Source organism: Sciurus vulgaris (assembly GCF_902686455.1).
Source record: "Sciurus vulgaris genome assembly, chromosome: 5".
NCBI classification, from domain to species: domain Eukaryota; kingdom Metazoa; phylum Chordata; class Mammalia; order Rodentia; family Sciuridae; genus Sciurus; species Sciurus vulgaris.
Genome location: NC_136465.1, coordinates 38,131,189 through 38,156,819, shown reverse-complemented (window position 1 = coordinate 38,156,819; position 25,631 = coordinate 38,131,189). Strand labels below are relative to the sequence as shown.

The 25,631-nt window shown below is 36.5% G+C and overlaps 1 protein-coding gene across 2 annotated transcripts in view; it reads left to right on the top strand.

Moving 5' to 3' along the window:
• CFAP97 (cilia and flagella associated protein 97) overlaps positions 1 to 15,930 on the top strand; it is a 37,948-nt gene extending 22,018 nt beyond the window's left edge. For both annotated transcript variants that reach the window (XM_079141928.1, XM_079141927.1), the window contains exons 4-5: positions 11,103 to 11,253; positions 12,845 to 15,930. In XM_079141928.1, the coding sequence (XP_078998054.1) occupies positions 11,103 to 11,253; positions 12,845 to 12,972 (279 nt within the window). In that variant the 3' untranslated portion in view covers positions 12,973 to 15,930. The remainder of the gene's footprint in view (positions 1 to 11,102; positions 11,254 to 12,844) is intronic.
• Positions 15,931 to 25,631: the final 9,701 nt, after the last annotated feature.

Genomic DNA, 25,631 nt, shown 5'->3' with positions numbered 1-25,631 from the left:
TCTGTTCAAATTACTGCTCTAAGTTCCTTTGGGTATATATCTAAAGTAGAATTGCTAGGTCATATGCTAGTAATTATATATTCAACTTTTTAAGGAGTTTGGACTTGTGAAAAGTTGAAACCATTAATGTCTTCTCTGTTCTGAATATGTACAGTATGAAAACTGTCAGCAGCTTCTGCGTATAGATTTAATTACTCTCCAAATCCTTTGCACATTCAGCTATTTTAATAACAGTGAAAAGTTACCAGTATTTTATTCATACTTATTTTATATACTTAACACTTTCTATATGTGAATAATACCTCCATTTTATAATAAGATCTTGTTATACTCTGGAATGGTAAAAACATAATGTAAGTCACATGTGAAGGCACCCAGAAAACCACTCCAGACCCAGGAACTCACACAAGAGATTTTATTAAGCGAACAAGCAGAGTGTCTGCCCTCAAGGGTGAGGGAGAAAGAGAGAGGGATAGTGGCAGGGGAGCTATTCTTAAGCAGTGGAAGTTCATGGGCTAATAATGATCTGACCAGTGGCTGACGAGGAAGTTCGTGGGCTAACAATGGGACCAGTGACTGATTAGGAAGTTTTCAGACTAACAATCTTGGTTGTAAGATGGGGGCGGGGATGGCAGAATAATGGCAGCATCAAAATGGCAGGGGAGCAGTAAATGGATGCAATCTTATTAACCCATTGTCCCTTCATTCCCCCATTTTTATTTTTATAAGAAGATTCATCTTCGGTAACTGCTGTGTGCTGGTTGTGGAGGTAGAGCTAATTCAGGGGAGGGAGATGTCATTGCAGTAGGTGGGGGTTGGGGACTGGATAGTTCCCCGGGGGAGTGCAAGGGATCATGGAGAGTCATGATGGGGGCTGATGTGGATGATAGGGCTGCTCTTCTAGCCTCCTCATCTGCCTTGTTGTTGCCTGAAGAGATTGATGATTGAATAGGGCTTGGCAATGTACAAGGCCTATGGTCGCTGGGAGGCAAAGAGCCTCGAGGAGGTTTAGGACATAGCTAGAGTGGGTAATGGAGTTCCCTCTCTTTCCAAATAGCAGCATGGGAAAGGACAATGTGAAAAGTGTATTTGGAGTCAGTGTGGATTGTGAGGGATTCTCCTTTTGCAAGGGTGAATGTGCCAGTGAGGGCGATTAGTTCTGCCTGTTGGTTGGTGGTGTTGTTTGATAGTGGTCTTGATTCTACAACCTTTTCCAGGGAGACAATGGCATATCCAGCTTGTCAGATCCCCTCATGGAGAAAAGAGCTCCCATCAGTGAACCATATGAAAGTAGGGTTGTGTAAGACCCCCTCCTGAACATTGGAGGGGCAGGGGATTAACTGTGGAGTCTCAAGGCAGCTATGGGTTGCTGAAGCATGTAGGTTGGAAGGCAGGGGTAAGAGGGTGGCTGGATTTAAAGGAGGGTATGTCTCAAAGGAAATGGAAGAGTCCTCAATAAGAGCAGTTTGCAAAACTAACGCCCAACAGGGCAGTAGAGTTTGCAGACCCTAAGTAAAAAGCTCTAACAGATGATGAGGGATAGCACTTCAGTGGGAGCCTCAAAGGAACGTTTTTTCAATTCCTGGGTTAAGACAAGTGTTGTGGCCGATACCCTAAGATATGGCTTAGGTGGCTTCATAGGTATGCCACTGGGCCAAAGGTGGGACTGAACATGTGTCCTAAAACTCCCTAAGTGAACCCACTTTTCTCAGAGATTAACAGGTAGAATGGTCTGGTGATATCAGAGAGGTGTCAGGCTGGGGCTTGAAGAAGGGCTTTCCTTAGCATTTGGAAAGGGACTTCCACTGGGTTGAGGAGAGGGTCAGTAAGAGTGCCCTGTGAAGCCTCATACAAGAGGGCTGCCAAGATGGAAAAATTTGGGATCCAGGATGGTAAATATCCTGCTAGCCCTAGAAAGGAAAGGATTTCTTCCTTGATAAATGGAGTGGGCATGTTCTGTAACAATGCTCTTCTCTCTACAGTGCTGGCCTTAAATCCAGGTGAGAGGCTGACTCCTAAGTAAATAACCTAAGGTTGGGAAAGCTATACCTTTGCTGTCAGCCAGAAAATTTAGAAGCTTAACAGTGTCTCCTTGGGAGTCCTTGAGAGAAGGACTAGATAGAAGAAGGTCTTCAACATACTATAAGAGGAAGGAGGAAACGAAAGTTAGAGTCGAGATCATGAGACAGTGTTTGGTCACAGTGGTGAGGGCTGTCCCAAAATCCCTGTAGGAGAACTGTGCAGGTCAGCTGAGAAGAAACTTGAGTGAGAGGGTCAGTCCAGGTGAAAGCAAAGAGATCCTTTGAGTCAGGATGAAGAGGGACAGTGAAAAAGGCATCCATCAAATCCAGCACAGAGAATTATGTGGTGGAGGTGGGAATAGAGAAAAACAAGGTGTAGGGATCAGGCACAATGTGGAAGATGGGAGCAACTGCCAAGTTGATAATTCGGAGATATTGCACCAAACGGTAAGATCCATTAGGTTTTTTAACAGCCAGGATGGAAGTGTCATTAGATGAGTTGGTGGGACACAGGAAGCCTTTCTGCCTTATAGCCTAGATGACTGGTTGAAGCCCTAAGAGGGGCCTTTGACAAAGGGGATATTGGGCTTGGGCTGGGTGGGATATTGGGTCCTTCAGGCAAATGAGTACAGGTGAGCATGTGGCTACAGAGGGTGTATGGTTGTCCCAGACGTTGGGGTAAACAAGGGAGAGAGGAAGGGGATATGAAGACTCAGGTTGATTTGTATATTCCTACAAGGTCATGAGGAGAGGAATAGCAAAGGAGTCTTGGTGGAGGCTCATGGTAGATGAGAAGGAAATAGAGGCACCCAATTTGGTTAGGATGCCCCTTCCCAGGAGGGACATGGAACACAGAGGAATTATCAAAAAAGAATGAGTGAAGCAGATTTGTCCGATATGGCAACTTACTGGAGGGGTTTGTAGAGGGTGGTATGGTTTTCCCTCTACCCCGACAATAGAGGATTTGGCAGGGGAAGTGGGTCCCCAAAACTCCCATGGCACTGAAAAGGTGGCTCCAGTATCTATAAGGAAAGGGAGCTGCCTGCCTGCTACCATAAGGGTCATCCAGGGCTCCTGAGTGGTGATGGTCATTGGGTGTAGAAATTCCAGGCCCCTTCAGTCATCCATTGCCAATCCCAGTAAGTCACTGGGGGAAGGGGGTGAGGGTGACCTGTCACTTCTCTGAGCACCAGGGCAACCCACTGCCCAGTGTCCCAGTTGGTGAGATTTTGGACAAGGACCTGGGGGCTGCTGTGGGGCGGGGCAGGCTTGTGCCCAGTGGCCCTCTTTTCTGCACTTGAAGCATGGGCCTGGAGGTCTTCTGGGAGCTAGGGTACCCCTAGTAGTGACTGGCTGGGCAGGTCTAGCTGGCTGAAAGGCTTTGGCTAGCATTTGGTATTTTAGTTTTTGGATTTTTTTTTTTTTTTTCTCTTCCATTATACACCTTTAATGTCACCGCTAGATCCTCTGGCTGTGGGGTAAGGGGTCCCCTGTATAACCACCTCAATTTAGCTTTTATGTTCAGGTGGCTTTGGGAGAAATAATAAGTCATGAGTAGCTGTCATCCCTCCAGAGTTTCAGGATCCTGATTAGTATATTTGAGCATGGCTTCTGTGAGGCGACTCAGAAAGGCGGATGGGTTTTCATTTTTGTCCTGTATTACTTCCTGAAGTTTATCATAATTAATGGGTTTAATGGCAGCCTTTCAGAGACCTGCAAGGACACAGGTTTGGCACTTGTCCCACTGCAGACACTCGGTCCCCGTGTTATAGGCCTAATGATACTGCTACAGTCCCAATGGGGTGGACTGGGGTCGCTTGGTGAACCTCATCTGCATAATTGTGCTCCTGTTCCCAGACTCTCCTGCGTTCCTCAGGGGTCAAGGTGTTGGACATGATCATATAAATGTCATACCAGGTAAGGTCATAAGACTGGGTAAGATACTGAAATTCCTTAATGAAATTTGCAGAGTTGGAAGTGAAGGAGCCTAGCCGCTTCTCATCTGGGAAAGATCAGAGTGAAAACGGAACATGGACTCTGACCATCCACTCCACAGGAGGTGTTTGGGTTTGCAGAAAGAGCAAAGATCAGGTTTAGTGCACAAGAAAGAAAGCTTGAATGTAGGGAATCTCTTTCCATTTGCCCACTTGCTCACAGAAGGTTGTGTAAGTCCCATAGAACATTAGGATCTAGAGTGCCATTAAGTGGCCATTGGATTGATTAGCTAAAGGATACTGTGGCCAGATATCACTACACAAGCAAATAAGTGGCTTTAGCTCGGGAGTCAGGTGAAGGGGTTTAAGATAGTCTAGTAGACAGCTCACAGGTGAATCTGCCAGAATGGAGGACCCAGATCCCATGTTGGAGAATGATAAGCAGCTGAGTCCTGTCCAGGGTGTCCCGAGGTCACAGAGTAGTTGACTGGCGATGAGGAGGCAGCACAGTGATGGGAGCTGTCACCCCCACACACCTGTAATCCTAGTGGCTCAGGAGGCTGAGACAGGAGGATCACAACAGACTCAACAATTTAGTGAGGCTATTAACTCAAGACCCGGTCCCAAAATTAAAAAATTTTAAAAAGGCTCAGGATGTGACTCAGTGATTAAGCACCCCTGGGTTTAATTCCTATTACCAAAGAATAAAATAAAATAATGTATTTTACTTAACTGAGTACATTCAAAATATTATCATTTCAACATGGAATCAATACAGAATTAATGATGAAGGGTTTTTTGATACAAAGTTTCTAAATTGTGTATTTTTTAAAGCATATCTCAACTGTATGGTTACATGTAGCTTTGGCCAGTGCTAGAATCAGAAACTGATAAAGATATGAAAAAACTAACATAAAGCTAAATAGGAAAACATGTATAATTTATTATGTTTTAAAAAAGCATTTATTATGTTATGAGGAAAACTAATCTTCTGATTTGTTTTAACTTTTCAATCTTTAAACCAAAATGGAGCTAATTTGATTTCTTTGCAAAATTTTTCTTGGCTATTCCCTTGCATTTATTCTTCCTGATAATTATATTTTTGTTTAAAAATTTTTATTGTAAATTTTCATTGAAATTATGTTAAATTTATATTTTAATTGGTGAGTGATACCTTTTTGTCTGAAATATAGTCTTTCCATTCATCTAAGCCTTTTTGTAACCTTATCTTAGTAAGGTTTTATAGTTTTCTTTATTACTATATATTTTTATGCTCATTGCACATGAAATTTTTTCATTATACTTTATAATTGGTTACTTCTTTTAAGCTATTTATTTTTGTATATTTATTTTATAACTACCCATCTTCAAGACTCTTATTTTAATAGAGTCACATTGGCTTTAATAGTTCTCTGGTGTGAGCTGATACACTTTTTAATCTGTTGGTGAGGTAGTTTGTTTTCAGAACACACATTCATGTGCATGCACACACACCAGACACTTCTGTCAGGTGTTACACATAAGCAGGTATCCATTATTTTACAGTTTTTATGATTTTTGTTCATTTATTCCATCTCCACTGGTAGAGACAAACCCAGGTGGCTAACATTAGGCATGATTATTAAAATATTCATGTTCTGGCACAAAATGAAAATAATTGGTGGCCATGAACTAGTCCTGTGCAGAAAAGGTAGAGAAGAAGAGTGAAGATATGGTATAAAGTGGATGTTATGATATAGATATGAGGTGTCCCCCAAAAGCTCATGTGTGAGACAATATAAGATATTCAGAATGAAATGTGTTTGAGAGCCTTAACCTAATCAGTACATTAAACCCCTTATAGGGATTAACTAGGTGGTAACTGTAGGTAGGCAGGGTGTGGCTGAAAGAGGTTGGTCACTGAGAGCATGGCTTTGGGGTTCATATTTTTTCCATGGTTTAGAGGAGCTGTCTCTCTCTCTCTCTCTGCTTCCTGGCGCCATGTCCTGAGTTGCTTTCCTCTACCACACTCTTCTGCCATGATGTTCTCCCTTATCTAGGGCACAGAGCAATGGAGCCAGCAGGTCTCTGAACTGAGACCTCTGAAACCTTGAGCACTATATAAACTTCTCCTCTAGAATTGTTTAGGTCATTTGGTCACAGAAGTGAAAAATCTGACTAAAACAATGGAATTATGTGCTCTGGGGTTAAAAATGCATACTGTTGTTAATCTGCCCTTCTGGTGAAACTCCAAATCCTCAGTATTTATTTCATTAGGCAGATATTATATTTCTCTCATCAGTCAGTGCATCCCAACAAAATTAAAACAATATAGAACATGTGCTTAGTGTACAGAAGTCCATGTGTACACACACACACACACACACACACACACACACAATTAAGGTAAAAGAAAAGATAATTTTGAGGGCATGCTTGCTTCATATAAACTTGGTTGTAGTAGAACTTTACCTAGACTCTGTGGTACACACTTGTAATCACAATGGCTGAGGAGGCTGAGACAGGAGGATCATGAGTTCAAAGCCAGCCTCAGTAACTTAGTGAGGCCCTAAACAACTCAGCAAGACCCTGACTCTAAATAAAATATTAAAAAAGGATTGATGTGAATGAATGGATAAGTGCCTCTCAGTTCAATCCCCGGTAACCTCCCCTGCCAAAAAGAGAACTTTATTTCCAAAATGTGACTAATTTTTGGTTTCATGAATTTTGAAATATTCTTGTTAATCATATTACCTTATCTTCATTTGAACATATGAATCCAGTTTTTCTGAAAGAGCACACAAATAATCTTAGCAGAAGGAGAGGTGGTTAATAAGGATACTTAGTTTATTGTTTCACTTTATCTTCTAATAAAAAATGCAATTCATCCAAATGAAATAATCAGTTTCCTCAGATATGAAAGAAGGGAGAGGGAAGAGAGTAATCAAAGCAGAGTTAGTGACAAAGTAAGATTCTTGTATCAACATTAGAGCCTAGAACTCAAGTTGAGTACACTTTTTCTTGTCTCCTTGGATGCATAAAGTACATGTATATTTATATATATTTATACAATGTTTTCTCTGTTACATAAATTGTCAGTTTTAAATTCAGAGAAATAAAAATAGACAATAAACTATAATCTTTCTATGTATGAATTCCTGAATTAAAATATTATTTTTTAAATAAAGGTAATGTTTGTACAAATTTATAAAATTCAAATCTCAAAGGCATTAAACAAAAAATAAAATCTGCCCTCCTCCTTCGATTTTTCAAGTATAGGACACTTATTCCTTTTTAATGTCCTTATAAGGTGTTCATTATTTTAGAAATAATAAAGCAGTTCTTACAGTTGCAGAAATCATTATTGGTAAAAGGGAGTGGCAGAGAAAAACTGCTTATCTCATGGTAGCCTAGAAGCAAGAGAAAAGGAAGGGGTCCCAGGGATAAGATATAGTCACCAAAGTCATACCCCTAGCGATTTTCCTCCAAATAGGCCCCACCTCCTACATTTTCTACCATCTCCCAATAATGCCATCAAAATGACTCCATCAAGGGATTAATCCACTGATGAGATTAGGATCTTTATGATCCTAATCATTTAGTCATTCCCCCAAAACCCCACTTATTACTGCTTTGGGGACCAAGCCTTCAAACACATAAGCCTTTGCAGGTTCATATCTACTCTATTTCTAAATTGTAACAGACAGTTCTGAGATTATGTAAATCATAAGTTCAATATAAGTAACCATTCTTTATCATTTTTCAATCCATTAAATGAATATTTAATGTCTGCCATGAACTATGTAAGGCAGTATAGAGAATATAAGAAAAATAAATATTTCCCTGTTATGTAATTTATAGCACTGGGAAGAATGTGTGACAAATAACTAGAAAATAATACAAAGCAATATTTTAAAAAATTTTTAGTTGTTATTTTTATTTATTTATATGCAGTGCTGAGAATTGAACCCAGTGCCTCACACATTTGAAATGAGTGCTGTACCACTGAGCCACAACCCCAGCCCCAAAACAAACAATATTAATCATTGCACGAATATTGAATAAGTCCTTACTAGATGTCAGACACTGTTATGAGCACTTCAAACGTGTTATCTGACTGATGACTAAATACTGACTTTTTAAGGTTATTTTGTTGTTAATATCCCTATCAAGTAATTTGACCAAGGATACACAGTCAGTGACAGAACCAGGATATGAGCCCAGGTCGTCTTGTTTTTTAAATTGGCATGTAGTAATTGTACATATTTGTAGGGTTACAGGTATAGTTAGTGATAGATAACTTGCCTGGCATGCACAAAGTCTTGGGTTTGATCCCCAGTACTAGGAGAAAAGGGAAATAATTGTACATATTTATGGGGTACAGTGTGGTAGTTCAATACAGTGTGGTGTATATACAATGTGTAATAATAAAATTGGGGTAATTAGCATTTCTAGCACCTGAAAAATTTTATCAGTTTTTTCTGTCGGGAGACTTCTATCTTCTAGTTTATTCTAAAATGTATAATAAATTGTTACAAATGACAATCATTCTATTGTGTTATAGAAAAGTAGAACTTATTCCCCAATCTGACTGCATTTTAGTATCTAATAACCAGTCTCCCTCTGTTTCCCCCTCTTCTGTACCCTTCAAAGTCTTTCTGACTAGATAACTTATATTTTTTAAACAACTCTATTATAATAATCTGTTCCAGCATTTTGAACTGTCATTTTAAAGTTTTTCCTAGGCATTCTAAATTGATAACTGAACTGAAATGTATAACTTTATATTTTAATCTTTACACTGTAATCAATACTTCATGTTTTGATATTATTTGTACTAACAAGATCTACTTCTAGCTATTTCTCAAATCATTCCTTTACCTTTTGCTTAGCCAGTTCATATGCCACCCAGACCTGGAATGGCTCCATGTGATTTGGATAGCTGATTGAGTAATTTCTCTCTTATTTCCATAGGCTTCTCCATAATTGACATATAAGACTACAGAATGGGCTTATTTTTTATCTTTTTGGCGAGTTATTTTAGAATTAATTATATTACTTTGTACATCTTTTATATCTTTTACATCTGATGAATAAACATTGCAGTTTTCTTAAAATTTAAAAAATGTACTCAACAAAATTAATTTAGGAAAATAGGAGTTTAATAGACACTGTGACTTGCATCAGCAAAAAAAGAAAAAAAGTGGATAACTAAAGATATCAAGATTTCTGTCCTGCACAGCTCAATGAGTAACTAATAGGATAATCAGGGAAAAGAGTAACTGTTACTCTGCCCAGTAACATACACCAAAAATGTGACACCTAGGAAATTTCCTACGGAATTATAAATTACAACTAGGAAAAGTAATCATCTTTGACACCTGCACTGTACAACTTTTTGATGCAGTACTGTAGACTTTATAGTCAGTGAAACTATGTCCCAGTCATAAGCCTCAGTTCATCAAAGAGAACCACTAATTCTAGTTAGGGAAGACTTCTCTAAAGAGTTGATTCAATTCTAGTTTTCAAAGGCTAAAAACCAAAAGGATATGCTATGCAAAAGCAATAGCAGGCAGGCTGACAATATATTATGTTCTCTCCGTCTGTCTGCTTTATATGTTCTGCACCCTCTACCATTTGTCTCCAAGCCTGAGGTGTGGTAATTAGAAACTTGCCTTCGTGTGTGTGTGTGTGTGTGTGTGTGTGTGTGTGTGTGTGTGTGTGAGAGAGAGAGAGAGAGAGAGAGAAGAGACAGAGACAGAGAGACAGAGAGAGAGAAGAGTGTGTGATGCTGGGGATTGAAACCAGGGTCAATTACACTTAACCTCACACGTTAGGTAAGTGCTCTACCACTGAGCTACATCCCAAGCACCTTTTCTAAACAGTGTTTCCTCTGAATATTTTATCTTATTTTACCACTGTCTATTCCTTCTTTTTAATTGTGTGGAAATAACAATAATCTTATTACTGGAATGTCAGAATTAGAAAGGCAGGAGGCAAAACTGATAAATTGAAAAAGTTTTGAAAATGGCTTTTCCTGATGGTTTACAACAGTGTGAATGTACTAAATGCCACAGAACTGTATACTTAAAAATTGTTAAAATAGTTAATTTTATGTGTATTTTTAGCACAGTAAAAGAAGGAAAACATTATATAGAAAAAAAATCTGTGACTGAAAATCATGAAGCTGATTTTTTAAATGTGATTCTTAGTGCAGATCTGCACACTCTTCAAATAAAGATTAGCTTGCTTCAGAGAAAGTACTGACTTTATTTAATAAAGTAATAAGAATCATGGACCAGTTTCCCAAGCCATTTGGTCTACATACATAATCCCTTCCAAATGATGTTTGTGATTTTTTTTTTTTTTTTTTTTGCAGTACTGGGGATCGAACTCAGGGCCCTGTGCTTGCAAGGCAAGCACTCTATCAGCTGAGCTATCTCCCCAGCCCTGTGAAAATTTTTTAAAGGAAAAAAACTTTTACTTTTTGATTTAACAATTAGGAACATTATTATAGAGAATATTAATCACATTTTAAAAAATGTTATTCGATACTGTGTTCCCTTAACCTGTTGGTTTATATATCCTTTTTAAAGCTTTTATATTATTTAATAATTTGTTTTCAAATTTCTTAAGAGAAAATTCTTTTTTGCCAAAGTAAGTTTCACGCAGATCTTCAGTATATACAGCAGATAATACAGGAAGCAGGCAGCTAGTAGACATCAGGAATGGGAGAGCTGAGAGCCCTGCTCACTCAGCCTTCAGTGACACTCACTACTAGTCACTCACTATTAGTCAGTGTCCTAATAGCCCTGAGACACTCACTACTCAACAGGTTGAAAGCCACTGCTTTGTAATGTATCCATATATAGAATTCGTAGTAGTTTAGATCTGTTTCTGGTCATTTCTCAGGTTCAATTCTGGGCTCTTAAGATTGTAATTTTCATTAGGCCATTTATATTGTAGTGGTTCGGTTTGTAGTAAAAACCCTTAGATTTTCCTGTAGTTATGTTATTTGAATATTTTTTTTCACATGGCATGTCTGGATTGACTTAAAGTCTTTTCTACTTTATTTAGTAAATTTTCAGATTCTAGAAAGGATTTGTCTGTTTTAAAACTACTGCTATTTTTCTAACATTGACTTTCAAATCAATTGTTTTTAATGGAGGCTTTATTGAAAAGGCTTGAAGCTGTGAAGCCGACAGTTGGTATGAAACGTTCAGAACAGCTGATGGACTATCATCGTAATATGGGTTATCTCAGCTCAACACCATCCTCTAGACAAGTGAGATCTGCACTTGGTCAATACAGCCCATTAAGTAAGCATACTCAAAACTTTTCTATACTTGTTTGTGTGTTTTCTCTTTTTTAAAAAAAAAATTATAACATACTCTTGTGATAGAATTTTAAAATCCTCACCTCTGGAATACATTCTATTATTTTCACAGCCATGTTTTGTTTTATTTGTGTTCATTGATTTCAGGTTTTATTTATAGCACCTAATGGCAGCCTAGGAAAGAAACCAAAAGATTTTTTTTAAAAAGATGAAGATATCAATTTTTTATAAAATGGAGGAGGGAACTCATAATTTCAATATTTATTTTTTTATTTATTTTGGTAAAGGGGATTGAACCCAGGGGTGTTTCACCACTAAACAACATCCCTAGTCCTTTTTTTAATGTTTTATTTTGAGACAGGGTCTCACTAAGTTTCTAAGGCTGTCTTTGAACTTGGGATCCTCCTGTCTCAGTCTCCTGAGCCACTGGATTCCACTTGGCTCTGTGTTTGAGCCACATGCCCAGCATAATTTCTATTTTTATTAAAGGAAGAATGAATAGATATACTGTTGGAAAGTTGCTGAAACATTCCCTCTAGACATTTACAAATTATTACCAGTATCTTCTAGCCCTTATATATGCTTTTTCCTCCTCACTGTATAACTAACACAAAAATTAACAAACTATAGAGTCATCAGTTTTAATACCTCTTAATGTTTGGTATGTGATCTGTTACATATCTGGCCAGTTGAATGTCCCAGAGATTATAGGACTATTTAACACTAGGGTGTACAACATCTAAAAATGCCAGATAATTTCCTTTATCAAAGTTTGTGCTGTTACTTCCTATATGCATTGTAAACTATATAAGAAATAGAAACCATATTCATTTTTAATATTTTTATTCAGAATTTGTATTTCTTCATTTGAGGATTATCTTTTTATGTCTTAGTTCCATTTTCCCATTGTTTGTTTTTCCTTATTTATTTAAAATAACTGTTTTTATGTTGAGGTCACTAACCCTTTGTCATGCATATTTCAAATAAATATTTTTCCTCAAAAAAAAAAATATGTAGAAGGCAGTACTGAGGAAAGTTGGAACCACTTACAGTGCCACAATTACCAGTGCTCATGTGATTCTTAAAAACAAGTGACTGTTTCCAGCTACTGAGAAGGCTAAGACAGGAGGAGCACAAGTTCAAAACCAGCCTCAGCAACTTAGTGAGACCCTGTCTCTAAATAAAATATTGAAATATTTAAAAAGTCTGGGGGTGTGGCTTAGTAAGCACCCCTGGATTCAATCCCTAGTACCAAAAAAAAAAAAAAAGACTAATTCCATTTACTCACTACAGTGACTAAGATAAGGTATTGTTCCAGTAACATGTATTTAGGTTAGTATTGTATTTGTCAAATAAACGTATAAATGGTTATGCAAAGGTTTTGTTTTCACTTGAATCCTTTGAACAGTTTTTAAGTTCCACAGGGAATCCCGAAGTGTGCTCTTAGTTGAGAATCATTGCATTAGAGTGTTAGATACGTGTCAGATAAGGAAGAAAAAGTAGTCTAGACGTAGGGGAAGAAACTTTTCAAATGGTGATTTAATTGAAATTATTTTTTCTTTGTGTATTTTCAGGAGGAGCTTCCAGGACATCCAGTGCTACCAGTGGTCTCAGTTGTAAGACTGAGCGATCAGCTTTTGATACAACTAACAACCTGTTGCTAAGACCTAAGCCCCCTAATGTCCGCACCGCTTGGTTATAAACATTCTTTTTTACTTTAAACATTGTTCATCCAATTTTTGACAAGATTTTGTATATTACTATAATTCTATGTATAAATATCTGTTATACTTTTTCAGCAATTTTTTGTGTTTTCCAGTGCAAAATTGTTGTCAAAAAGAAAATTTAATGTAAAACCAGTGTTTGCCCTGAGTATGTATTTATATGAAATGTATACAGATTTAACAGAGAAATACTAGTGATACATGTTCAGTATAAAAATTGATTCACTTGTCATGATGATAAAACAGCAGTGATAGTATTGTTGCATGGTGGGCCTGAGATGTTCAATATATAGTTTTCATTTTGTATTGTTTTAATTTCTTGTACACCTTAAGCCATGAGCTTGCCTCTTATTTGACTTATTTTTCAATTTTTATGCCAACTTCTATGGCATGAGTCACAACCTGATTGTATGAGAGTTACATTTTGTTATGAAACATCCTAAAATTTGTTTTCATAGGTGGAACTGAATTAGTTGATGAGCAAATTGAGAGAAGCTTGTACTGAGGCAATCCTTAATAATTCACAAGTAATTGCCTAGTAATTCTGTATAAGTGTACTGAGTTTTGTCTTCAAAACTTGAGTAATCATTCCAAACCCTCTCACACTGAATATTAGAAAGTTCGACTTAGAAGCTCCTGTTTTATGATTTTATACATTTAAGTAAAATACTATTAATGATCCTGACAAAGGCAGTGGACATTAGAGTTCAGTCTGCTGCCTTGTGACTGACTAGTTTTTCTGCAGACCAGGTCATTTGTGTCATAAGCTAAAATAAGGATTTGTTAGATCCGTAAAGTAGCACCACCAGTTTGAAGAGCCAAAAGGCAGTTCCCAAGGTATGTCAGAACAGTGTTTTAATTGATACTGTTAGCATATGGTGCAATGATTTAGTATTATTAAGGGAGAAGATTTAGAATAAGAATGCTTTAGAAATTCCAGCTAGTCTTTATAGAGTGTGAAATAGAAAACTAAAATGTAAATAACAAGGAAAATAAATTGTACTTTTGTTGAGGCAGCTGCTTTTGTTTTGTTTTGATTTGGCTTATTTGGTTGAATCCTAGAAATATTTTTACCAGTCTTAAATTGAAAAGCCTAGTTATCTTGGTGGAACTGTTAGTTGCAGATAGGGTATAATATAGTTGACATTCGAAATTAGCATATTTTTCCTGTCAATCTGTAGGCTCTTATTTCATACAACAAAGTATGATATTTTATATTACCACTGTTTTTCATTGCTGGCCTTTTTAGTATAGCCTTAGAATGTATGGGAAAGTTTTCATATTAAATGACAAATCTTTTTTTTAATATGAATTTTCTCAAACCACAGTAAGTTTTGTTTTTTTACTTTTCAGTACTCAAGCTCTGTAGCATGTATGCTACACTTATTTTCTTAGTACACTTAGCAGTAAGGCAGGTAACATTTTACTAACCATCAATTCATAATTTCTTGGCCTTAGTTTATATTCATAGATTTTGTTTAGGATAGGGCATACCCAGTATGGAAACAGTGGGGTTAAAAAATTCATGAGAACACAACCTGGCTTTGAGTTTTTTTGCTGCTTTTCTTTGGTGTGTAATGTTCTTCAACATTATTCTGTGCTTTGTTCAAATGAACAAGTTTTTACACCTGCTGTCTACATAAGCTTTAGCTGTACTAAACAAAGGTTTTATTTTGTTTTGTTTTTTAACTTGCTGCACTTTTATTGTTTGTAGAAAAACTTATCTTTAAGGAGATATAATGCTGAATTTAAAACTCAGCATTTGAACATTTGCCCAAAGGTGGTATATATGAGTGTGTGTGTATGTGTACATATATATATATATATATATATACATACATACATATGTGTGTATGTATATATGTATGCACACACACACACACATATCATTTTCTGTTCACAATGGCGTTAGTCTGAGTTTATTTATATGGACTCTGCTCCCAGTTGTCAGGATACAGCACATAGTTTCTTAGATAAAGCTGTTCTTTGTTTTTAGATATTAAGTCAATCGCTTTAGTTTCTACTCCTTTGAAATGGGAAGTTTTAAGTATTACTCATAACAGGGATTTGACTTAAAAGTTGAGAAGAGCAGCAATCTTTTTAAACAGAATTTATAATTTTGTTGTCATGGTTGCATATATATGATGAATTTGAGTAGGTGGATGGGAGTTGGAAATGATTTAAGTCCCAGACTTTCAAGTTTTAGGGCTAAAGGGGCATTTTGAATGAAGGAATCATAAGTACATTAGTCTCTTCATTTTTAAGAACATAAAAGATGATCGAGTACTGTTTTGTATTTGGTTGACTTGTGCTTAATATATGTACTTTGAAGATTTAGACTTAACATCTATAACTAGAAAGTATACTAATCCAAGGTCTAATTATTAACCAGATTCTTATTGCAAATTATTTTCATGTCTGTCAAATATTAAACTAATATTGCCTCCTTTTTAAAAGAGATTCTGTGAAAGATTTTGAACTATTAAAATTATTTCTTAAGGGTAGCTATTATCTCATACTTTCCTACTTCCTTTTTCAACCTCCATAAAAAGCTGATTTTTTTGCTTCCACTCTAAATAAAGTTTTCTGGTTTGCTTATAAATGTTGTGTTATGTAGTTGTTTCAGTGCACTAACGCATTAACCCAACTGTCTAAAACAGATAATCTGCACAATATGTGATATTGATTGCTTCTCATCCTCAGATTCAAATACTGCAACTGTGAAAAGTAATATGACTAATATAAGCCAGGCATGGTGATACATGCGTGTACTACCAGCAACTTGGGAGGCTGAGGCAGGAGGATTGAAAGTTCAAAGCCAGCCTCAGCAAAAGCAAGGTGCCAAACAACTCGGTGAGACCTTGTCTCTAAATAAAATGCAACATAGGACTGGGGATGTGGCTCAGTGGTCGAGTACCTCTGAGCTCAGTCCCCGGCCCCCCCCCCAAAAAAAGGGCCAATATAAAGTTGAAGGGCAAGTTTATTATATTTTATTATATAATTTATATATGATATACATTATACAATTTATTATTATTTATTATATAATTAAGTTCTTAAAAAATTTTAGTATCTTAAAGTCAAAAACTTAAATGATTGCATATCATTTTAGAAAATGTACTTAATGTTAACTAAATATTTCCATGAACACAGATTAGTAAGTAACTTAAAAATCAATATCTTTTTAAAATTTTCTGGTTCATTGTAATCTTGACGAAGTGAAAAAAGGCAATAAAAGAATTAAAGTAAACTCAGTTTTAATCCTATCTCTAAAATTCATTGCCTTGTTCCTATTTTTAGAATTAGCATAATAACCTCGATGTGCTTTTGACATGGTGAGGATGAAGTTGGGAGGAGAAGGTATCAGTTATTTATACTTCTGAAAGTGTGATGTGGAAATTTTTGCTTAAAATGACATTTCTGATTAGCATGTCTTTAAGCAGTATCATCTAATTCATTCATCATTTAGAAGATTTTTAATGAGGACTTAATAAGAATAATGCCATTGTAATAAATGATTGAGTAGCTTCTGCAGTAGTGTATCAGCATACAAAGTTAAAGGATGCTCAAAGCAAACAGGATTATATTATGGCAGAAATTTTATTTTTAAATTCACTTAAAGATTTTTAATCCACTTAAAGATTTTTGGAGCTAACATAATAGACTTTAGAGCATTAAAATTATACATAATTGGGTTGATTTTGAAAAAATTACACTTGCAAAGAACTTGATTTCAATCTCCATTCCCCTCCTCCTCTTCCTCCCTTCCTCCTTCCCCCTATTTCCCTTCCTCTGCTGATCTTCCTTTTGTTCCTTAATTTATCTTTGTTTTTTTTTTCTTTTAATCTTTGATTAGTACTTTCTACAAATATAGAGAGGTGAACTTCCCTCTGGTACATTTATATATGCATATAACATGATTTTGTTAAATCATTTCATACTTCCTCCCTCTTATTCTCTTCTATTCCTCTTCCTCTGCTCTCTCCTATATATTTTGTGATATCTAATCTCCCACACCTTCTTTTCCTTAGTTTGCTCTAGCTTCCATATATGAGAGAAAACATTTAATCCTTGGTTTTATGAGTCTGGTTTATTTCACTTAGCGTAACATTTTCTTTCCATTTCCGTCCCTTTACCAACAAATAGCAGTATTTCGTTCATCTTTGACTGAGTAAAACTCTATTGTGTATATATACCACATTATCTTGATCCATTCACCTGTTGACAGTCATTTGGACTGAAATCTATAATTTGGCTATTGTGAATTGTGCTGCTATAAACATGGATGTGATTATTGCTATAGTATGCTGATTTTAGTTCTTTTGGATAAACAGAATAGCTGGGCCATATGGTGGTTACATCCCTAGTTTTATGAGGAATCTCCACATGCTTTCCAGAGTGTATATACTAATTTGCAGTCTCAGTGTGCCTTTTTCCCCACATCTTTGCCAGCATATATTATTATTTGTGTTCTTGATGATTGCCATTCTGACTAGAGTGAGATGAAATTTACTGTAGTTTTGATTTGCATTTCCCTGATTGCAGATAGAGATGTTGAATGTTTCTTTCATGTATTTGTTGGCCATTTGTATTTCTTCTTTTGAGAAATTTGTTTAGTTCTTTTGCCCATTTGTTGATTGGGCTACTTGATTTTTGTTTTCGTTGTTGTATTTGTGTGTTTTGGCATTGAGGTTTTTGAATTCTTTATGTATTCTGAATATTAATCCCCTGTCAGGGGAGCAGTTGGCAGAGAATATTTTTCCCATTCTGTAGGCGCTCTCTTCATGCCCTTAATAGTTTCCTTTGCTGTATAGAAACTTTGTAATTTGATGGCATCGCATTTATTGATACTTGGTTTTATTTCTTGAGCTTTAGGAGTCTTGTTGAGGAAGTCATTGCCTGCACCTATAGATGAAGTGTTGACCCTATTTTCTTCTAGCAGGTTTCTGGCCTAATTCCTATGTCTTTGTTCCATTTTGATTTGATCTTTGCAAGATAAGAGGCATCTAATTTCATTCTTCTATATGTGGATACACAGTTTTCCTAGTACTGTTTGTTAAAAAAAAAGTTGTCTTTTTTCTAACATATATTTTTGGCAACTTTATAAGTATTAGATGACTATAAGTATGTGTATTTGTCTCTGTGTCTTCTGTTCCATTGGTCTTCATGTTTGTTTTAATGCCAATACTGTGCTGTTGTTGCTATTAAACTCTGTAATATGGTTTGAATTCAGGTATTATGATGCCTCCTTCATCACTTTTCTTGCTCAGAATTGCTTTGGCTTTTCTGGGTCTCATTCTTTCAAATGATTTGAGGACCATTTTTAATAGTTCTGTGAAAAATGTAATTGATATTTTGATGGGAATTGCATTAAATCAGCATATTGTTTCGGGTAGTATAGCCATTTTGATAATATTAATTTGGCTTATCCATCTTCAGTGTTATATAGTTTTCATTGCAGAGATTCACCTCCTTGGTTAGATTAACTCCCAGGAATTGGTTGGTTGGTTGGTTAGTTTTTGAGGTTATTGTGAAAGGGATGGTTTTCCTGATTTCTTTCTCAGCTGAATTGCTATTAGAGCATAGGAAAGTTATTGACTTATGAGTGTTGATCTTGTATCCTGCTACTATGCTGAATTCATTTTATCAGTTCTAGAGTTCTTCTGGTGGAATTTTTGGAGTCTTTTAAATATAGACTCATGCCATCTGCAAATGGGATAATTTACTTCTTTTCCTATTTATCCCTTTAATTTTCTTCTTGCTCCTGATTACTCTGGCTAGAGTTTCAAGAAGTATATTGAAAAGAAGAGGTGAGAGTGGGCATCCTTGTCTTTTAGAGGAAAAGTTTTCAGTTTTTTTCTCATGCAGTATGATGTTGGTTGGGTTTGTTTATATAGCTATAATAATGTTGAAGTAAGTTCCTTCTATCCCTAGTTTCTCCAACGTTTTTAACATGAATGTTTGCTTTATTTTATCAAAAGTCTTTTCTGCATTTATTGAGATGATTGTATGATTTTGTTCTTAGTTCTATGTAAGTGGTAAATTATATTTATTGATTAGTGTATGTTGAACCAACCTTGCATCTCTGGGATGAAGCCCACTTGATCATGTATTATCTCCTTAATGTGTTTTTGAATGTGGTTTGCTATTACTATTTTAAGGATTTTTATATCTGTGTTCATCAGGGCTAATGGTCTGTAGTTTTCTTTTGTAGATGTGTCTTTGTCTGGCTTTGGTATCAGGGTTATACTGGTTTCATAGAATGTATTTGGAGTGTTCCCTCCCTTTTAATAATTTGAGAAAGAGTGGTGTTAGCTCTTCTTTAAATATCTGGTAGAGGTCAGCTGAGAATCCATCTGGTCCTGGGCTTTTCTTTCTTGGTAGGCTTTTAATTGCTGTTTCAATTTCATTACTTGGTATTGTTCTGTTTAGGTTTTCTATATTTTCATGGTTCAATTTGGAAAGGTCATATGTGCCTAGAAATTTGTCATTTATTGTCTTCTAGATTTTCCAGTTTATTGGAATATAAATTTTCAAAATAGTTTCTAATGATCTTCTGGATTTCAGAAGTGTCTGTGGTGATATCCTCTGTATTATCTCTAATTTTGTTGGTTTAGTCCTCTTTTCCCTTTCTTTTGATTAATTTGACTTGAGCTTATCAATTTTATCTTTTCGAAGAACCAACACTTTGAGTTGATCCTAGTATTTTTTATTCTCAATTTTATTAATTCTGGCTCTGATCTTTATTATTTCCTGTCTTCTACTGATTTTGGAGTTAGTTTGTTCTTCCTTTTCTAAGCTCCTGAGGTAGAGCTTAAGCTTATTTATTTGGGATCTGTATTTTTTAATGTAGGCACTCAATGCTATAAATTTTCCTCTTAATACTTTCATACTGTCCCAGAGATTTTGATGTTATTTCTTTGCTCTCAATTGTGTGTAAGAATTTCTTGATTTTTTCTCTTTATTTCTTTTTTGATCCCTTCTTCATTTAAAAGAGTATTTTTCTATCTCTATGTGTTTATGTGGTTTCTATTATTTTTCTTGTAGTTGATTTCCACTTTCATTTCATTATGACCCAATAGGATGCATGGGATTATATCAATTTTTTTTTTTTTTTTTGTATTTGCTAAGATTTACATTGTGACCTAGAATATGGTTTATTTTGGACAAGGTTCCATGAGCTACTGAGAAGAAGGTAAATTTAGCTATTTTGGGGTAAAATATTCTGTAGATATGTATAGGTCCATTTGATTTATGGTGTTATTTAGTTTGGATATATCTTTATTGATTTTATGCTTTGATGACCCACTGGTGATGAGGGTATGTTAAAATCACCCAGTATTATTGTACTGGGGTCTAACAAGATAGATTCTTAATGTTCTGTGACTATTTCAAAATCTGTCTGGTGTTGTTCAGTTTATGTTTTAGTTAGCTTTTTCACTACTGTGACTAAATGATCTGACCAGCAAAATTATAGAGGAGGAAAGGGTTATTTGAGAAATTACGGTTTCAGAGGTCTTAGTCCATAGAAGGCCAGCTCCATTCCTTGGGGCTCGAGGTGAGGCAGAACATCATGGCAGGAGAGTGTGGCAGAGGGAAGCAGCTTGCATCATCAGGAAGCTGAGACTCCACTCTCCAGATACAAAATATATACCCCAAAGCCATGCCCCAATTCCTACCTCCTCCAACCACACCCTACCACTTCAATTATTCCCACCAGGGATTAATTCACTGATTGGGTTAAGACTCTTACACCCAGTCATTTCTCCTCTGAACCTTCCTGCACTGTCTCACATGTGAGCTTTTGGGAGATACCTCACATCTAAACCATAACAGGTTAGTTGCACTGTTTATTTGTGATGATGTTTTTGAAGTTTTACTGGTTTACAGAGTAAAATTTAGGAGATAACCTGTCATTAATGTACTATAATTTAACAAGACAGGCACTTTTTTAAAATATATGAATCTTTATTCCTATCTAGTATAATAAAAGAATAAAAATACTTGAATAGTCACAAAAAATTTAAATAATATGATTCTACCTTCTTAAATAATTAATAAAGGATAATCACAAAATATGTTTACTTAATAAATTTTGGGATTATAACTGATCAAGTTTTGAATGTTTTTTTCTTTATTTCATTATGAGAATCTATTTCATGTAGAAAATATCTAGAATTATATAAACATATCTGTTTTCCATTTACCTATGCTACCTAGAGAAACCTAATTCTACCATTACTTTGAGAAGATTTCATTTTAAATTATATTTTTTGGGAATGTGAGAAAGGATTGGTCTTTTCAAGTGAACGTCCATAAGAAAAATGACATTTCATGGATTCGGGGGTTTTGTTGTCAATGTTGATAAAAGTTTTATGGAAATACAGGAGTATAAACATAAATGTAAATGTACAACTCAAAAGTTACCATGAAGCAGACACCTCGGTCTCAGCTACCCACATCAAGAACTGGAATGTTCTCAAGATCCCTGGGGGATTCTTCCCAGTCTTTAAACACTTCCCCTGCAAGAGGCAGCTATTCTCTTAACTACTAAAACTTTTTAGTTTTGCCTGCTTTTGAGCTTCATATAATTATATTCTTTTGTGTAACATTTATGTTTGTGAGGTTCTTCATGTTGTTGCAAGTAGTTATAATTCATTAAATTTTTGTATAGTATTCTAGTATTTGACTATTCCATGATTTGTTTATTCATTCTGTGGCTAATGGGCATTTAGGGTGACATTCAGGTTTTGACTCTTATACTAATATATATACATTATGTGCTTTGATTGACCTATGTGTGCATTTTGGCTGGATATATACCCAGGAGTGGAGTTGCTGGATCATAGAGCATGTATAAATAATGCTAGAATTGACCAGAGTATATGTACAACTTACTGTTCCACAGAAGTGTATTAGCTTCTGTTAGACTGTATCCTCACCAATATTTATTGTCAGTCCTATTTTTAAGTCTTTTTTTTTTTGGGGGGGGGGGGACTGGGGATTGAACTCAGGGGCACTCGACTACTGAGCCACATCCCCAGCCCTATTTTGTATTTTATTTAGAGACAGTCTCACTGAGTTGCATAGTGCCTTGCTTTTCCTGAGGCTAGTTTTGAACTTGAAATCCTCCTGCTTCAGCTTCCCGAGCCCCTGGGATTACAGGTGTGCACCACTGCACCCAGCTTAACATATATATTTTAATAGGATGTTTTATATTTATATTTGTGCTGTTGATTTATATGATTTTTGTAGGAAAAAAACTTGAAATTCTACATCAGAAGCCGGCAAACTAGTTTGTCCAAACCCAGCAGCCTGCTGCCTGTTTTTATATAGCTTATGCTATAATGTGGATCTGGAATGTCCCCCAAAAGTCCATGTTGTAAAGGCTTGCAGTTGTTGGTAGGTGGGGGAAACCTTTAAGAGGCCCAGAAGGAGGTTTTGGTCATTGGGGATATGCCCTCAAAGGGGATAGTGGAACCCTGCCCTTACTTTTGCTTCCCAGTCATTATGAGGTGAGCGGCTTTGCTCCACCATGTATTTCTGCCATGAGGTCCTGCCTCATCATAAGCCCAAAGCAATGAGACTAACTGACCATGGATTGAAACATTGAAAACTGTGAGCCAAAAGAAACCTTCCCTCTTTTTAAGTTGATTATCTCAGGTATTTTGTTATAGGAACCAAGAACTGGCTAAACCTGGGAGCCAAGAATGAATGGCTTTTCAAATTTTTAGATGACTTAAAAATCAAAGAATAATAATGAGGATTTTTGTACTTTTATTTTTAAAATTTAAGTTAAATGTACTTTTAATTGATACATATATAAAATTGTACATATTAATGGAGTACCATGTGATGTTTTGATACATATATTGTATAATATATCAAACACATCTATGTACATTTATCATTTCTTTATGTTGAGAATAATAATTTTTTTTCTAGATTTTTGAAATGAATAGTACATTATTGCTATCTATAGTCACCTGGAATGTCACCCAAAGTCTCATGTGACAGAGGTGGGGCTTATAGGCAAAGATTGGATCATGAGGGCTCTGACCTCATTAATGGTCATAGCTGAATGGACTCCTGGGAAGTAGGACCCAGTTGGCCCATGTTTTTGTTTTGTTTTTGCTCCCCCATTCCACACTGTACTAGAGATGGAACCCAAGAGGTGCTGTACCACTGAACTTACATTCCAGCCATTTTTATTTTGAGACAGAGTCTAAGTTGCCCAGGCTGGCCTTGAATTTGCTATTCTGCCTTAGCCTTCGAGTAGCTGGGAGTACAGGTGTGTGCACAGTGCCCAGTTTGGTCCCATAATTCTCTCTTTCTTATTAGCTCCTCAGTGCCATGAGCCTCTCTGATCACCATGTTTTCCTTGGTTGAATTCATAACCTTGTTTTATGTGTTAATATACACTCTATGAATGTATATTATTGATTCATTAACACTTAGCTAACAGCAATATATAGCTCATACCTGAAAGAAGCTTATCTAACACATACATTTTCTCTATAAGATGTATCTGAGCCTTCTGGTGCTTAGAAACCCTACACAGCCTTTCAACACTATGGGGGCCATTTTTAAGCAGCAAAATTACCAGCAAAAGTATAACAATGCAAAAGCTGTAGCACTTAAATCAATATACTGTGGAAAGGACACTTGTTTACACTATTAGAACTGAAACAGAAGAGCCAAGTATTACCTTGTTCCACTTCAGCTGGGAATGTGTGCATCCAGCTACTCAAGATTTTGCAGCTCTGTACGTGTCTGAGAATGTCAAAAAGGTTAGAAATAAATTCAAGCAGTAAGGCCAATTTGCAAAGGTGGAAACTGTGAACAATGAGAATCAGCTGGGTGCAATGGTGCAGGCACACATCTGTAATCCCAGTGGTTCGGGAGGCTAAGGATTGCAAGTTCAAAGCCAGCCTCAGCAATGTATTGAAGCCCTAAGCAATGTATTTGAGACCCTGTCTCAAAAAAAAATCTTCTAAAAGGGCTGGGGATGGGGCTCAGAGGTTAAGTGCCCCTGGGTTCAATCCCAGTACCAAAAGCCAAAGCAAAATAAAACAAAGCAAAAATAAATAAATAAATAAATAAAGGGGAGGGGGTGGGAATCAACTGTACCTTATCATTGACAAAAGGAGCAGAAAAGTAAAGAGGAATTAATGGTATGGTAGACATCATACAATTTTATTTAAGGACTTGAAATTTGATTTAAGGCAGTCATAAATTTTTATCCATTACATGACCCTAATAAGTTGGTCCAGCACCTATGGTACTCTTTGAAAATTCAAGAATGTACCTACTCTGGAGACTAGCCTTTCTGCAAACATTCTCTTAGGTTCGCTATGCTTTGTAGATGGCACTTTTCCTTCTCATCCATTCTTGCATTCAGCAAATACTTATCAAACATCTGCCTCACGTGCCGTTGCAGGCATGTGACTAGTAAGGAGAGAAGCTGCCCTCATGGAGCTTCCCCCCAAGTCTTGCACATTGTGGGTGCTTGGTAAATACTGCCTCAACACAAGTTACACTACGCATTTTCCATTCTGTTTAGAAAGGAAGCAGTCTGATACCACTGAAATTTCAGCACAAATAATTGAGGCAATTTTTTTTTAAATGTCCAATTATCATTTGGACTCACTCTTATATAAGGCTCTAATTTTTCTTCTACATTTAAAATATAAGGTGGCTAAAATGATACACCTATAGGTGAGGTGTTAGGAGAGAAAATGCACAAATGCTGATGGGGCACAAGGAGGGCTGCATTTAGGGAGAGCTCTGTGGGAAATGAGGAACATGAGAACGTCTGTGGATGGGGTGGGGTACCGAAGAGTCTGACACTGGATTCCAAGCTGTCACTTTACACCCCTTTCATCTTCCCAGATCTCCAAGCACAGCATTTGTACAGGGATGGTACGGTGATAGGACACTAAAGCAAAGTGCTTGCTGCCTGACCCCCAGGCAGATCACTGCATCCTATCAGAGGCTGAGTTCCAGGAATTCCTGGCGAATGAATTAGCTGTAGGGAATTCACTCAGCAAGATGCCTAAGACAAAATGCAGTAGAGGTAACCTTAGCAGGAAGGAGGAAGGCCAACATCTGGGTCACATGTAGCATAGATAATGTGCACTATTTAATACCTGTCAATTCCTCCCTGTTACATGCCAAGGAGGACAGTCAAAGATCAGAAAACAATGGTGCTTGGTTGGGCTGGAAGAACCACTGTTCATTCATTGCTGTCAGTTCCCAACTGCATTTCATAGCTTCCCCTTCACCTTAAACCAGTAGGTTTAAAAATACTGAAAGGGCTGGCCCTACTTTTAGATATGCTTCACCAAAGCACTGGCCCCACTGGCTTGCTTTTTTCTCCATCAGCAGCAATATGAATCATTCACATCACCCTCAAATGAAAAGTGTGAGCTCTCTAACAGCACACACTTGTTACCTGGCCTGGAGGAGACAGGAGTGAGAGATACCTTATTTTATCCCTACACCTCAGCTTTTTCCATTCAACCAGCTATCTACTAGACAGATTTATCTTTGGAGCTGGTAAAACCCAGACCTTGGTTACTCTAGGTTTAAAAGCAAGGCAGTGTATTTTCTAAAGAGTAGGTGGAAAGGCTTAAAT